This window comes from Rhipicephalus sanguineus, chromosome 3 (genome assembly GCF_013339695.2).
Source record: "Rhipicephalus sanguineus isolate Rsan-2018 chromosome 3, BIME_Rsan_1.4, whole genome shotgun sequence".
Classification (NCBI taxonomy): domain Eukaryota; kingdom Metazoa; phylum Arthropoda; class Arachnida; order Ixodida; family Ixodidae; genus Rhipicephalus; species Rhipicephalus sanguineus.
The window spans coordinates 143,646,094-143,663,187 of NC_051178.1; the positions used below are offsets into that span (position 1 = coordinate 143,646,094).

Sequence of the window (17,094 nt, forward strand, 5' to 3'; positions counted from 1 at the left end):
GTTCGCCCCTCTGTTTTTCTTTTTATTGTCCTGCGAGAAGCAGTTCGTATTGAGTGTTGTGTTGTCATATACGCAGTTGCCACATACGGCACTTTGGTGTTTCGGTCGTGCGCCTTTGTGTTGTAAGCACTTGCAAGCTGAAGGACGAATTTCTTCGCTGACGTCTTTCTTTGTCAATTCGTGGCGCCCTCAACCGCAAATATCGTTGTCGTTGATACGAAGCGATGTTTGCGCCTCGAGGGGCGTTTACATTCGCCGGGAGATTTGCGGCAGTTGATTCGTGCAACACTGTAATTCGTGCCTATGAAATATAGGTCGTTTTAATAAAGTCGAAACCAACCTCACCCCGTTCATCCGTTGTGCACCATGGATTCTGCACTCATGCAGGTAACCGGAGCTTGATGCTTAGAGGCGTATTTGTGTCAATAATTTACGCCCTAGTTATCCTAAACTTGTTACTTTATGAAGGCTTGGTCTTCTCACCCAATCGAATGCATTTAGCGCATGATGTGTTCGCGAATAAAGCACATACACCAAACGTTTGCCTTTGTTTTTGTGTTCTCAATGCAGACTAAAGGCGACCAAGACGACAAGATGCAAGAAATTAGTGAGCTGCTTGTTGCAGCCGGTTACTTTCGTGCTCGAATTAAAGGAATATCGTCTTTCGACAAGGTAATAAACTGCCCTTCATTCAAACGCGCTTTTTTATGTTTTTTTAAGCCTACTACCCTTCAGCAACTCATTCATTGCGTTTATATTTTAGATTGTCGGTGGCATGGCATGGGCAATAGAAGTCTGCGCTGTGGACATCGATGTCGACCTTCCATTTAACGAAAATCTCAGCATCGGTCAAAAGATGTACGTGAAGTTCCTCAAATAGTTCTTGGTCAAAACCTCTCGACTCGTGTCACTGACGCACTGTGTGTTTTTGACAGATCACTGACAGAGAAGATAGTGCGAGTGTTGCTCCGAATGAAATGTCCGCATAGGATCGAACCCCATCAGATACAAGGCTCGGATTTCGATCACATATTTCCTGTCATTCAAGTGAGTTGTTGCATTATATGGTGAACTTTCTTGCAGTTTTCACCGATTGCAGCACGAGCAGACCTTACGTCGCCGTGAAGGTGGGGGAGCCAAACACAAATTCTTGTGTTTGGCTAATCACCAATATAAGCATGCAGTTGCATGTAATTCAGCTTTTATCTGACAATCGCGCGCACTACACAACACTTGTCATACGTGCGCACACAGGAAAAAGTGAAAAATAAAAATTGTAAGAGATCTTAATTCATCAACTGAATTTGTGAGGGGAAAGAATACTAAGACCTTGTTAATGAATTATTAAGGTAGACATGGTATTCAGCCATACCGTAGCGCAAGAATGTGCTTACTCTACGTTTGCTTGTTGTGAAAATATAATTGTGCTTCATGTTAACCAACTTTGTGTTTTTGGTGTGTTTGAGTCATGTGCCCATCTTACTTCACTTATGTGTTTGGTGCGTTGATGGTTTGAAACACATCCTAGCTAGTAAGTAATGAAGCTGAAAATACCGTTGTCCTAATACAATGTGCATACCTGTCATCAACATTTACGTTCATATCATTATTCAGTGTAACAGTGGCAGGTTACCTTGAATAAACTGCTCGGCATCTCGTGACACAACTATTGTAACCTTTCAAAATTTTGTCACCTTCACCTGTCTGTGAAAAGTGGCGTCCATGCTAATGGTGGTACAAATTTGCTATATATAGGAAGGTACGAGAAGAACAAATATTTGGCAGCAACAATGTAATTGTGAAGTGTATATATACTGCATACCCCACATGTACAAGCCCGGACTATGTCTTCTAAAGAAAGCTACGTGATCCAAGCTTTGCAGAAAAATTGAATTTTTTAATGTTCCCTGTATAACACAAACCTGTACACCAGGGGCGTAGCCAAGGGGGGGGTCGGGGGGGTTCAAACCCCCCCCGAAATTTTTCAATTTTGCTTGCGTATATAGGCACGCACACATACAAACGCACGCACGAACATACATAAAGTATGGTTGAACCCCCCCCCGAAAAAAATTTCTGGCTACGCCCCTGCTGTACACAAAACTTGTGCTGCCTTTACAGGCTCCACAACAGAATTCTGTCAACTCCTTTGCACTAGTGCATATTCCTCTAATCTGAAATATGCATCTTCTCTTCCTCTATTTCTCTGCCTTTAGTGGCTCGTGAAAAAGGCCATTGAAACAAAGGCAGAAACTGAGGACATTCACCGCGAGTATGCTGTCTACCTGTTCAATAAGGGCCATGGCTCAGTGGTGAGTGCATGACATTTCCTGCTTATTAGTATTTGCGCTGGTGGTGGTGGTTTGTAGCAACACGCAAGCTTAACCTGGCAATTGAGGCTGGTAACTACTCCACCTGATACTTTACCGCATGACATGTTGCCACACATATTCAGGGGTTGCATTCTATACTGATATTTTTCTCTTTCTATTCTCACTGTTCTTTTTCATTGGATGCTATCATGCACAATCAGCATCGATATAGGAGATCTCATGTGACACCAGATTACTAAAAAAAAATTATACAAATCTAGTGCACATGTTGGAATTGTGTAGTGAACGCATAGTGAAGTATTTAATTAAATGCTTTACAACGTTTGGCTATGCATACAATCCGCTTTTTTCACGATGCCTCTGCGCATGCGACCTTCCCATAGTGGAAAAGTCACCAATTGTCTCTTCATCTCGGAAGCTTTGCTTCTGGCAATCCGCCTCGTGCGCTGCTGCTTTCAGTGGTACTGGTGGCGCCACCAACGGCGGACGGTGGCGATAGGTGGATCTGCGCGGCTCAGAGAAGCCGTGGGTAAAGCGCCTGTTACTCTCCGTTTTTCTATTCATGTTTCATTCTGGTTTGATATTTGTACTGCCGACGCTGCTCCACTAGACAACCATGCCGTCTGTTACGTCCATTGTTCTATATTATTTGTTTTAAAATGACAGGCCCGTTTTTTAATGCGTGCGCGCGATGCACTGCGTACGTTTCTTACGTGCATGTGTCCAAGTTGTTTGCGTGATCTGTTAACACAGATGAAATAAAAATTGTTGCAGTACAAAACAGCATTCTTGTTTTATTGAACACCCCAAACAGTACAACAATGACTATTACGGCTATATGCCTGCTTAAGAAACGCACAAAAGACATGCGATTTTATCTTCGCCCAACACTCGTAGCACTCAACTAGGCCAAGAAAACCAAAATCTAACTTGCTGAACGTTTTAACAGCCGTCACACAGCTGCATAATAATGCGTGAAAGTACTGTAGCAAATGACCAACAAACATTCACACAGCGTTTTTTTTTTTTTGTTCACAGACCGTATTAACATATGCGGAAGTTCTAACTGCATTGCAATCACATATTTCGGAATATCTAATCACTTTCACCATTGAAGCCACAATCCTCTAACACATGCGCTTTAAATTGAGCATGGCATTACTGAGACTTATATAGGAAATGCGCACGCGTGGCATTACTCAGATTTATATAGGAAATGCGCACGCGTGCAATGTATCTCGTATGCTAGATTCTCCTTTGGTACGTGCAGATCAAAATAAAATGCGATTCTAGAAGTAATGTTCGTGGAGTAGCGAGCATATAGCAGAACAACTACTTACAGCATCACTTACCTTTGCCAAAACGGTATTCCAATTGCAATTCAATATTAACCGACGCAACAACGATAACAAGACGCTTGTTGCACACAGGCGTACCAGGTTGACGCTCGAGGCCAAGCGCGGTATTTTAAGTGTAGCACAATCGTGCGCGTACAGTACGCTAGAATATTCTGGCACAATGTCGTCAAGCTTGCAAGTCACTTCAGCGGTTCCCACGATGTAGCACCAGTTGACGTCCTCGCGTCATCAAACTTCTACGACGCCGAGAACTACGCACACAGCTGACTTGGAAAAACGCGGTCTTGCAGGAGGCCATCTTGTCCCGCAACCAACGGACAAAAGTACACAACTGAGGCGTCTGAAACATTGCCGTTGATGAGATGGCAGCTGAACGAAATCAGGGCTCGTCGTCCGACGTGTGGCCACCGCCTTAACACAATATTAACGTTGCAACGTTCAAGGAAGACGCGACGAGCCCAGCCGGTCTTGTCGGGTACGCTACAGCACAGTGCACAGCGCGCGCTCTCACGGCCACCGAAAGAAATAAAAGAAAGTGGAGAGAGGAGTTAGCTTGGAGCATGGCCAGTCGGTGGAAGCAAGAGGACGTGTTGCGTCGTCGGTGTGGCGTATTGTCGAGAGATGGCGCTAGTTTGTTTTTGCGCAACGAAATCGCAAACTTGATTCAAAATGCATGGGATCCTATGGGGGGTTGGGAGAGGGCACAACCGCCTTAGCCGAGCGGTGGCGCCACCATACCGATGCACGAGGCGGATAGCGGTTGTCCCAGCCCCTACCAAAACCCTACCAGAACGGCAGAGGGCAGCACAGGAAAATGGAAATGGCGGATTGTGTTTAGTTTCTTACTATACAACTCGTAACCTCATGCAGTGTTTGTGTTTATTCATACGATATCACAAAGCTCAGAGTTTTTATTTTCATGCAACATCTATGATTATGCACTACAATCCATGCTTACGTATGCAAGCACCAAATCGGGCACATGCACAGTGTGACATGTCCCTGCAGTGATGTCACAGGAATGAAGGCAACGGATTATAGTTAGTAAGAGAAGCGTGACGATGGTGGTATGAACAGAGAAGTACAAGGCACATGTCCACTAACATACCCTCTAAGTTACCGACTCAGCGGCAGGCATGCCAAATTCAAGATTCTAGGCAAAACCTTTAAAAGAATGAAAAATAGATCGGGAATCGATACAAAGTACACCCTAAGGTAGCCTGGCTCCCATGAGACATGAGGTGCACGTATAAGGATGTAGCCTTGTTTTCTCAGCGGTTCTCCTCTAAGGATATTGGTTGTGAGATCGAGCAGAGTCGGCACCTAGCGGCGAGCGGACGAAACCCCGTGGTGTGGATGGCTCCTTGCGTCGTCTGCTAGCCACACCGTGTTCACATGTGCGCGTACGTTGTGCATGTCCTCAGATTATAGCTTATTCCGTTCTGCTAGCACAGTGTCAAATGCTTGTACGTATGCCTACACGATATACATAAGCATTTCGCCTTACTAGGCTTGCATGCACTCTAATAAGTGAGTGCATGCACGTGTCGGTATGGCGCTAGGTCTAACCGTCATACCGTCCATTCGCCAAAATCATTTCAGTGTGTGTACCACTTTGTCGTTCAAGCACATCATCACATAGCGCATTTGACGTCGTCCTAAACGAAAAAAGAAGTACTAAATGTCGAGGTGTGAATGCAGAATTTTAGTGACACCATCTCGTGAAGTGTCGGCGATTTAGAAATCCTTGTGATGCCGCAAAGCATGAACTAGCGTCTGAAGAGGCCGGTTAGCGGTAAAAAAGACCTGAAGCCACGTATTTCTATAGCAGTACGCGTATTCATGCGAACAGAAAAGCAGAGCGCACGAAGTTCTACTTCATCTAATTACGCAGAAATACAGGCTCTCTTTTTTTTGTAGCTGTTAGAGCAAGAAATAAATACTTAATTGGCTCAGTCACGCAACACAATTTATATTGTGGTATAGGCAAAACACAATTTAAACACGTGCAAATAAAGCAAGATAAAACATCAAGCACAGTGCAAAACACGAATGTGACCAGAGGCCAGTACCCCATCGATCGGCAGATTGCGCTTCTCTCACTCGTAATAGGAACGTTAGTCCGGTTTTGTGCATTAATGTGGCAATGGAGGATTAGGCTGTAGTCAACGCGCTTTATTCGCTGACAATCGACTCAAACCGCATACAGGGAAGCGCCGCTGCGTACATTTATATACGCACCGCCGACTGCCCATCCACACAAACGCGGTGACGGTGCTGCCACCTATAGCCCGATCTCGCGGCGAATAGCGCTGCTTCATTGTAACCTGGCGCCAGCAAGGCAGGTGGCATGTTTTGCTTCATTATAGCCTGTTTCAAGTCGCAGTGGTGGTGCATTTCATCTATCTGTAACTGCTAGCCTCCGTTTCTCCCTTCCATATGCCTCCTGCTTCGGTGTCGGAGAAATCGGTTTGTTTTAATTAGTCTTACCCACTTAAGTCATGCAAGGTCTTACACTTTCATTTGTTTCTTTCTTCTCCTCAAGGACACATCCAGCAAGGACACATCTGGCAGAGCGCCATCTGCTGCAGCCTTCTCAAACGCATATGCCACTCTGCAGGTGAGATTGTGCTTTCTTACAACATGCTGCAGCAGGGCATCCATCCAGCTCGCTGCACCTCAATCTGTATGAAACCTAGCTTGTTTAGGGGGCCTCGCTATATCCTTATCACATGAAAACAGTCTTGAATGCCAGTGGTTGGATTTACTTTAAAAATAAACCAAACTATTGCCCTTTGTTTGTAAGCCTATAGTTCACATCATTTTTGTAATGTTATTGGGTCATGTTACACTATACGCCTTGTGTGGGGTAATACTAATTTGTCCCCGCTACCTAGTTAAAAATATTCTAAATGTTTATTTTAAAGGAGCGGTACCGCCCAAGGCGTCGCTACCGTCATCATGCTCGGCACACGCTTAAGACTGAAGCTGCCCAGGTGCAGGCCACTCTCCTTGAGTACGGCTCTGGCACACATCGAACCAGGGGTGCTGAGGGTGACCAGTCCCAGCAGGTGCGTATGAATCATCTGCGACATTTTTTAATTCATTTTTGTTTTGTTTTGCACAGAACATTCGCTAGAAATTGCTTGGTGACAGGAAGTGATATTTTGCGCACTTGATGAGGATTACTTGAAGAGGCAGGCTTAGTTTACTAAATAGCGATGTTTGCATGGGTTACAACAAAAGCATCGCTGCTTACTGTTTAATGAGTAGACTTACACTGAGGCACATGTTGCAATTGTGGAATATGATCTAATGCTTGCTCTGGTTACGCCTCCAGCTTTGCTAGCATATCTAGCCTTGCATTATTTTCTGATACAAAGAAATAAGGATAGACAAAAAATATGCTGACAACTCAAGACCAATATGAACACTTCCTTAAACCGCGGTTTGCATGTCTTATGTTCTCGAAAAGTGAATAAACCCTTTCGGATGTTTAAAACCTCCTGTTGTTTAGCATGGGACAGAATACATTTCTGATCAGAGTTTTGTTCCTCTTTGCTGTAGGTGCTGAAAAGGTAGGGTCGTCTGAGCGAACTTTAATACATTCAACACGTTCACTTTTACAACTTGATTATTATGGTTTTGCAGGAATCGGAGGTGATTCTGAGCAACATGGCTCCACTAGCTTCTGCTGAGGTGAGTGCTCATCGGGCATGTACACCAGGGGCCTACGCCCCTGATATACACCGCTCCGCACGATGCACAGCAATGTGTTTTCCTCTGACAACAGTGCCGCAGTGGAGCCCGCACTCCTGTATGTAATGTCTCGTTGCCCATAGCAATGTGCTGATGACCATGAGGCTGCAAACATGATTCCTGGTCTTATGGCAGATGCATTCTATCACGTTAACATGCTAAATTGCCTGTATGCTGAGCCTTGGATATCTTTTATTCATGTACCCTAAGGACCCATGTGGGCATTACATAGGGGGGGGGTAGTTAAATATGGTTGGGTTATTGCAAATAAGGTCTACGGAATCCCGCAAGGTAAGAGAAGGGTTAAGAAAGGGAAATGGACAACCACCCGTTTGTAGCACGAAGCCTTATGAAGCTTTCTTCCTGAGAAATCCGTATGGATTTCCTTGTGGCTTCTAGCTACAAATGGGTGGTTGTCCGTTTCCTTTTCTTTATTGTAGGGTTATGTTCACGAAAGAAATATATAAACAGACCATTAAAAAAAACAGAAACCTAGAAAGCGTGAGTACGCATGCAAAGAAAACAGTGAAATGCAGTGTAGTACTAAGTGAGGCATGAAACAAGACGTAGAATAATACGTGTATTATTGAAACTAAACTCCACAAAAGAAAGTTACAAAATTTTACAATTCTACGTTCCACATCTTCAATTTCCTTCTGCTTCACCAAAAGAACCTGTGGTGGCCAACATTAATTCAGGGTCCTCCACTCTTGTGTCTCTCAGTTTTCACAATCCCAATCTATGATTCACCCATACCTCCTGTGTTGCTGTGAAGAGATCTTGACTAGCAGATTCTTGCTACATAAAAAAAGTTAATGTTCTTCAATCGTCCGCTCGGATTCCTTTATGTTAAGAATATGTTTTGACAGAATAGCCATATGAAGCATTGTCCATTTGTACTACAGATGTATCACGAGATATCAAATTACGGGAGATAAAGGAGTATATACAGAAACTTTCTCTTGACTAACATTGCTTAACGAATGTATGCTTACAATGAGTATTTGATACAGAGAAGATATCCCAAATGAGATGTACCTTCTTTATAAAATGAGGTTGAAATGTGTGCTTTTGCACTGTTACTTTAGCTTGAGTTTCTAACACAACTAGTGCATAAAGGATACTTTAAGACATCTCAACATCAGTGTCATTGCATCTAGTAGGCTGCCCTGCAAAGAGCTCACGCGTGCACTTACAACTAGAATGTGGCAACACTGTTCCAAGTGGCGCAGTCAAAGTCGATGCCGTGGCTCAAAGACCCGAATTTGTTGCGCAACTTGTCCATTCCTGAAAGGCTGCTTGCTCTTGCAGGGGCGTCTGACCACCAAGTCTGTGGGGAATATTGTACAGAAGCAAGCTGCTGAAGCCCGCGAGATTGCTGAAGACTTGGAGCGAAGGGTGAGATTCCATCTTTTTAGGCTACGTGCAGTCGCGTCATGATACGGGTTGCGTGTTGCCTAATGAGTTGTCGTGTACTGCCACTGCGATTGCAGCCAATGATCCACATGCCTGGTGCTGCCCGTCATGCAAGGCTGCTCAGCTCTGTGCAAAAGCAGCTGGAAGCCAAGAAGGAGGTCTTGCAGAAGGTCGGTGCTTTCCCTTAGTTCATATCTGTGTTGGATATTCTGCATAGTACCATCATTATGTGCTAGATATTGAGTATGCATGCTTCTTGAGGAGACAAATTAACTCAGCATTTAAGTACTGAGCCATAGCTTCAGTTAAAAAGCTTGCCTGCCTAGAAGCGAGCTAACAGTACTTTAGTCACATGGCTCTTTAGTATACACTTGCAATAACAGTATGCCTTTTCCACAAACCTCTGCATGAGTGTGATGCTAGGTCGCACCACTTTAAAAAAAATTCAGCGGTATAAGAATCTTAGCACTTCAACAGTGCAGTGTCTCAAATACTTACAGTTACAGCTAATATTTGTATAACTATCAGAAAGAAGACATTAGAGAGACTAAAATATTAAACAATACTGTTAAATCTGTGTAACCATAATGGTACCATTTTTTGCTGTGGTTCGGAATATGGAAGTCGAGAAAGCTAGGCTGGGCCTTTGTTCCTTTTGCACCTGATCAATATCTCTTTGTTAAAGGCATTCACACAACGTTTTTGAACAGTAACCTGCAGGCATAAACAGCTATTATGCTTTCACTTTCACAAAAATAATGATTTATGGTGTAGTGGGTACCTTGCAAGTGTACTTATAGGCTCTAGAAATGCCGCTCCTCGAGCTTTCGCTGTTACTGTGCTGCACTTTCCGCACAAGCCTTGCGTTTTTTCAAGCATACCTCTTAATTTTAGACCCACATGCGTGGCACTACAAAGAAAGGCATAGATATCCACATGGCATGTTCTACTTGTCGTGTTGAAGGAGGGACCTTGATACTTGAGTGCAGTCTCTGAACTGGCAAGGATTTCGCAAATCCAAATTTGCCAAGATCTGCGATGTATTATGGCAGAATGTTGTATGCGCCGCTTGCCGAAGTGCAACATGCTGAAGACCTTCCAGTTGAATCTGTGCTGTGGCTTTTCAGGAAGAGCGAGTATTTAAGCATGGGATGAGCTGATCTTTAGTGTGAACTTGCTCTGAATTCATTACTGTAAAACACATTTTTCACCGTAGAGCACCATAACATGTTTCAGTTGAACCAACAACATTTATATCCGTCTTTGCTCATTGTCTGCGTGCAGGCTCAGGACCAACTTGAGAAGCTGCGTGAAGAGTATGAGCTGCTGCAGAAAGAAGACAAAGAGGTACGTGCTGTGTTTTTTTTTTTCCTGCGTGTGAGCCGAATTCAACGCTTCACATATGTTCTTCCTGCCAGAGGTTGATACTTCGAAGAAGATTTCATGATGGAAAAACTAAACGAGAAGAGGGAATTAGAGGTGCTTTGGAAGAAGTGTATTTCACATGTTCGTGTTGGTGTAACTTTGTCCGCTATTTTTGGGCCAGTGATAGCTTCCAGCATTACTACAGCCATATTGCATAATATTGATCTTCTTTTATATAACTTGCTATGTCTCCGCTCTACATCATTGCCTGTACTATGTAGTTCATTAGTCGCCATCCGTAAATTATGGGACTTAACCTTATTACTTCCTGATCCTTACTACTTTAGAAACTAAGCCACTTAATCATTAAAACTTATTTACTTCCTTACAGCTAATTAATAATTATTGGGGTTTAACGTCCCAAAACCACGATATGATTACGAGGGATGCTTACAGCTAATTCAGTTACTAGACATTGCTACTCACATATTGAGTTTAGTGATGACATGAATAGTGAACCAATTGACTGGGTTAATAAAGCACAAAATGTGATGAAGTATTGTTCAATCCTCAATTTAGCTCTACTGCTATTTATTAACGATTGTTTAAGCATGAAGCCATTTCCTCAAATATTCATCATTTGGTTTTTGAAATTGTATCACATATGTCACGCTGCAGTATCACGTAGATAATAGCACGTTATCAGCATCGCTTTGTGTGGGTAACGAAACGTGTTCACTTTTTCACCTTCTATCAGTTGACTTTCTGTTTTATGGTCGAGAGTTTAAAGGAATATCGTCTGGTCAGGTAAAGGCATTGTTAATAAGCAGGTCACTGACCAATGCCAAAATAAAATAAAACGACATTTTGGGATCCGTACGGGTTCCTTGTTTACAATGGAATGACAGCAAAGCAGTAAGTTCTTAAGTAGCGTTGACCGCATGATGCACAGTTTTGAAGTAGTGCATGTGGTTTAGTGTGCCAGATGATCACACTGGTTGTGTTAATTGTTTTAATTATTAGTGATTCATGATTGAGCCTCGTCAAGTTCCTCTCTGTGGCCACTATGAATGATTTATGATTGATTGATTGATTCATTCATTCATTGATTGATTAATTCGTTATTCTCATTTGTATGTGCGTGGCTTTGTTTCACAGGCCGAGGCCCAGCTTGAAGAAGTGCGTGCGGCCGCCAAGCGCATTGCCGAAGGTGTTGGCAGCCAGGAACCACAGCTGGCGAAACTGTGCACGCTGCTGCGCATCAATGCTGAGCTGGCCGACCAGGAGTCTCGCTTCCGAGCCAGCTGCCGGCAAGAGATGCAGCGGTTGCAGGAGCTCGTGGCTTCGCCAGAGCCCGAGCAGGCGGCTGGCAGCAGTGCAGAGGACAGCCAAGTCGAGGCCCAGTGTCAACAGGAAAGGGAGAGGCTGCAACGCGTGCGACTCCTCCTGGTGAGCAAGCAAAAACAAGAAAACTCACTATAGAGACAGCATTATGCAACCACACGAACATTTGTGAAATTTCAGGAAATGCCATATTTACCTTCAGCGAGATTTCAAGAAAATATGTAAACAGTGCTGACAGTCATAGTTCCGAAAACACTTTAGTTTGCTCTTCTTGATGTACATTTCGCATAAAAACATTACCATTTCCACAGAGGTCATACTGTGGACCAACTAGTGTTGGTCCACAACAAAAAACAAAAAGTTGCCCGCATCTTCCCACGGGGGGAACTCGAGTAAATGCGTCGCAGAGTGGTGGGGGTATCGCGTGAATGTTGCGTAATTGGGTATGGTTTGGGGATGCTTAATTGTTACACGACGCGCACACCAAGTGCGACTTGAACGTCTCCAGCATGCACGAAGTTTCGGGTCCGCAGCTCGCTTCAAACGCTTGCGATCAGCGTCGTATGCTCGTCTCTTCACAGCCTTGTCTTCTGCGTTGCTTGCTGTTGTTGACGCCGACAACAGTGAGGGTGGGGTAACGTTGCCTTCAACGAGTGGTGGGACGCTGATTGAAGTTACTGTTGCTTCCATCACATCTACTCGAGTCAAGCAAAGCGTCAAGTCAAGCGAAAGCCAAGTAAAGACGCCCTTGACTGAATTCCGAACACGCGCTCCGCCGCTTATTTACACACCGCCCGCGTTCGAGGGAGAGGAGGGAGGCACGGAGAGGAAGGGAGGGAGGGAGGGAGGGAGGGAGAGGCTTGCTGCCGGCATGAGACGAGCCGAGCATGTGCAGGGGGGGTTGTGGACGGCGCCGCCGACGCCGCAGGTGCGACTAAGAAATGCTCCGCATTTAAAAAATTGAAATCACCTTATAGTCATGGTGTGTAGCACAGTATTATTAAGTTTGGGGTGGTTGAAGCTTGCCCTGTTGGCTTTGTCCATGTTTTCACTGACTAGTATTCTGCCATATTTACGCTTTATACTTTTTCACCACTGAAGGGACAATGCTGTGAGATGGCAAGCACTACAAGCTCAGTGCATATATGCTACACGCACATGTAAAAACTGGGTGCTTCTGTTCCCGATTGCATAAAGCAGTCTTCTTGCTTTGATTTTTAGAGAACAAAGGCACCATTTCAGAAATTAGAAACTGTCTCCTTTTTTTTGCTCGGATGTGCAGGCTAAGAAGAACAGGGAGATTGCAGCCATACAAAGGAAGATTGATGAAGTGCCATCGCGTGCAGAATTGAATCAGTATCAGCGTCGTTTTGTCGAATTATACGGCCAAGGTAAGTGTGTGGTGTATGTCAGTGAGGCCTTGGAAAGATTAACATTCAGACTGTGATTGGTGATTGACAATACTCATGCTGCTGGGCCCTGAGGAATTACACGGACAAAGATACACGCAAGAATAACACACACAGTGAAAAGGCTTGCGGTGAATTCGTCTGAGGAGAGCTGTTGTGATGTTTCGAGCATTTAGTGCAGTGAGGCAAGAGGAGCAGTAGACGTGTGTTGTTTTACTGCATTGTTTTAAGTGTCGATGGCCGATGATGCTATTCATTCTCTTATAATTTTGTACACCAAATTATAATTCTCCATAATTATGAATAATACACAGCAAAAATTTTCACTCATGTTTGCATCTGTTTATGTTGCATTCGAAGTTCACTGAAGACAATCAAATTAGCCTCATCAGCTAGACCAGCTCTCTGGCAATCTTGCCATATATACATTGTTTTTGTGTTTGACAAAGCAAAGTTGCCAAAAAGCCCCGTAAGAAATATGCTAAACACATAGTTTAGAAATCGTATATATTTTGTTCTAATGCAGCCGTTAAGTGTATACGTAGAGATTTGGAATCTGCAGAGAAAAACTGAATTCGTGTATTAAACTTCATTCAGTTCACCCAATGGCTAAAAGAACATCTTTTAAGACCCACGTCTTCCCTTAAAACCTGCTATTAACTTAGCCTTCTGGTCTCTTTGTTGTATAGACTAAGTTATAAGTGCCAAGTCAAAAATGTATCTATCATGTTACGTATGGAATCTATAGCTCATGTTGAATGAGATCTGAACTGTTTTTGTCTTAATTCCCTGGCAGTGGCTGCAACCCACCGAGAAACGAAGCAGTTCTTCACACTCTACAACACTTTGGATGACATTCGCATGTATTTGGACAAAGAGGTATGCATTGGGGCTTAGGCTTTTAGGTAATATTGTATAATACCATTCCATTTTGCAAAAAATTGACGATGACAGGCAAAGGTGCATGTAATGCTGTGTTGGTAATCTTTGCCTGTTTTTCATTGTTTTTGCTGTGTTAGTGCAGTAGAACCTCATTGATAGGTTCCTGCTTACAGCATTTTCCAGCCATTACTTTGTATTCAGAAAGGTGCCTTAACTTGAAGCCAACTTCATTTGGTCAAGTTGGCCTCAAGACAGTACGTGACTTCAAACTTGTCAAGACAGACGCTCTGAGCGCCTTCCTTCGTCAAGTCAGCACTTGCTCACGATGCGGCGCAATATGGTTTAAGTTTATGATGCTAACTCGAATGCAGTATCCTTCTTTTTTTTTTTTAGAAAAAAGTAAAGCTAACCACGAAACCTATGAAATGCTCTGTTTCGGCCGTTTTGGACATGGAAAAACAAAATGTGGTGAATCCAGCATCCGCAAATAGACACTGCGTCAAAGCCAATCCGTTGTAACACAGCCAAGAAATAAATAAATTAATAAATGAGAGTCATACATGAATGTCGCGTTGGCTATGTCGTTTCAAATGGCAAAAACGCCAGCAGTGCTCATGCTGTTTCCTTCCGGAAACAATATCGTGGAACATGGTTTCTGTGATTAGTTTTGGCAATTCGCCGTTGCTACAATGTACTGTCGGTCTTAATGGCGGAGGCCTCGGTGCAAATTTCATGTCAACGTACACTTCCATTTGGTTTCCTTTGTCGCGCAATCATGGCCTCGGCAAACTCGGCAAAAAGTGTGCGTCTCCTAATGTGGCATCACAGGTTTTGCATGGAAACTGAAACACTCATAGCGTCTCCACGAGGCTGCGTCTGTGGTGGTAGGCTGCATCTCTCTCACATGTCGCTACGCTTTGTATTCATAGATCGATTCAAGACTGCTTGCATCCAGACTTGGTTTTCAAGCCGACTTGATGGAGCAAAGCTCGCCGCAAGGGTGCTCTTTCAGTTGAGGAGGATTTCTGAAATGTGTTTGCGCTGCCTTGAGGTGGTGGCAAGTCAAATTCAAGTTAAGGCACACTTCTGAATATAGGGGTTACACTCTGAAATGCCTGTGCTGTTTAGTTCGTAGTAGTGTGTGTTAGCTCCACATTTGTGACTTTTCTCTCCCCAGTGATGGGACGGATGAGGAAGTGTTCGTAAGAAGCTTTAGAAACGGTGCTTCCAAGCATCTGTGTACCCAATATCTCACACCCTGCTTGCCATCTTTTATGTGCCTGGTGATCTGTGTCACCTAGTTTAGGATATGAAAAACTAAGCTCACTGACGATGTGATGTTTTTTTCCTCGTCTGTAGTACTGGTGTAAGCATTATGAGATAGCATACGATAATTTTTGCAGTTCCCTAACTATCATAGCGGCGATATTCTACTGTATATCCATAAAACGGTTTGTCCTCAGTTGTTTGCCGCTTGTAAACGGCTATTTTGAGGAACCCCTACTTGTTGCACAATTTTGTGAAACATTAAAATATGTTAAGTTCTTGAAAAAAGCCTTGTCAATGCTGCGTTTCAATATGTGTCCTTGTATGATGTGCATTCTGTATATCAAGCTTTCTCTAGTATAACACTTATGGGTTTAAAAAAAACAATGTGTTAGTGTTCTTCTTACTAAAATTTTGCGAGTAGAACATGTATACCAAGTTTATTTGTCCATGACATCTGTGGTATGCAGAATATCCCTAATTCTTTTTGGCTACAATTTAGGCATTCTATTTAAACCTAAACTTGCACATGTAAACTTGTGGTCTTTGTCTTAGATAAAATGGTGAATAACAGTTGGCTTCCGACTGATACCTTTACACTTTCGGCTGCTATTTCAGATTGGTCTACTCAACTCGGTGCTGGAAAACTTCACAGAGTAAGTGTTGTGTGCAGTGAACCCACGTTTTATTCTGCAATGGGCTAGTTAATCGACATTATTTAGCTCAAACCTGCACCCGTCGATGGCCAGAACGCAACTCTCCAGAATTATAAATGTATTGTTCACTTCTTGAAGGAAAGAAGATAACTCTTTTAAGGGCTCGTTTTTCTTTGTTAGACACAATATTAATGAAAACTAACAGGCAATAGTAATGCCAAGGAAAGGTTCCTTGGCATTATTGCTTGTTAGTTCTCATTAATATTGTACACTTCTTATGGCTTATGCACTTGTCAATTTTCTTTTGGCTTTCTGTATATCTGTGCCATGCCATTGGTTCCTGTGAAAATTCAGGGCACGATTCTGTGTGCTTACAGGGCCATGTCAAACCTCGCCACCAAAGATCAGTTCCTGGCGCAGTTCGAGCAGATTGTTGAAGGTGTGAAACAGAATCGGTTGAAGGTATGCCCCCATTACTGTCATCTCATCTCCCCTCACTATGCTCTACTATCATGCACCGCTGATTTAATGAAAAAGTTAGGGCTAACAAAAACATATTGTTTTGTACTGCATGGTTTTGGCTTATACACTTTGTGTAAGGCCTGTAGTACCGTCTTCAAAAACTAGCAATGCTAGCATCGGTTGCAATGCAAGATAATGCTCTCGGGTTAGGTCTTACAAAGTGTGTTCTACTTTGTCATTTCTTCTTTGCATTCAATTTTGCATGTCTCTAATGGTACGTTTGCCAAAGTACTTGTAGGCTTACACACCTGGCTTGAGTATGTGTGTTCACTGAGGGACAGCGTACTTTTCCACTTTAGCTGACTGTTGTACTGTTAATAACCACCTACGTACTACTTTAAAAACTTGTTAATTCGACCCCCGTTAATTCGGAAAATCAGATAATTTGGACGTGTTCTTTAGTCCCAGAAAGCGCATGTATTGTTTAATGGCATCAAACTCTCGTTAATTCAGTCATGTTTGGCCACAACCCGGCTCATTCGGATGATCATCGGAGTGCGCCAAGCACGAAGCACCACAAATGTGCGATGCAAAGGATCGAAAACTACGTCTGCAAACAACCGAAACGGCCACGAGCCTTCAGAAAGGCATGCTCACCATCCACAATCTTACCACAGTTGCGTTGCTGGTGACCAAGAGTTCAGCGGCTGTGGCAAACTTGTTTCGTTTCGGATTTTACTCGGCGCATGCAAACTGCGTGGACTCTATCTACATGACCGTATCGATAGAACTGTGGGGACGCTATGATCGTGTCTCTAGTGACCACAGTTTCCTCCACGCGGAT

General features: G+C 43.5%; 1 protein-coding gene across 1 annotated transcript; it reads left to right on the plus strand.

Annotated features, from left to right (window-relative positions):
• Window positions 1–7: 7 nt before the first annotated feature.
• Window positions 8–16,250, plus strand: LOC119387340 (coiled-coil domain-containing protein 93; the record flags this gene model as incomplete). Its single annotated transcript, XM_037654695.2, is given in 16 exon segments — window positions 8–387; window positions 571–672; window positions 764–858; window positions 936–1,047; window positions 2,217–2,312; window positions 6,237–6,311; window positions 6,619–6,762; window positions 7,343–7,390; window positions 8,762–8,848; window positions 8,944–9,036; window positions 10,151–10,213; window positions 11,390–11,680; window positions 12,858–12,966; window positions 13,781–13,863; window positions 15,751–15,788; window positions 16,166–16,250. Coding segments are annotated over 16 exon segments (1,542 nt in total), but the record flags the coding sequence as incomplete, so codon positions are not given.
• Window positions 16,251–17,094: the final 844 nt, after the last annotated feature.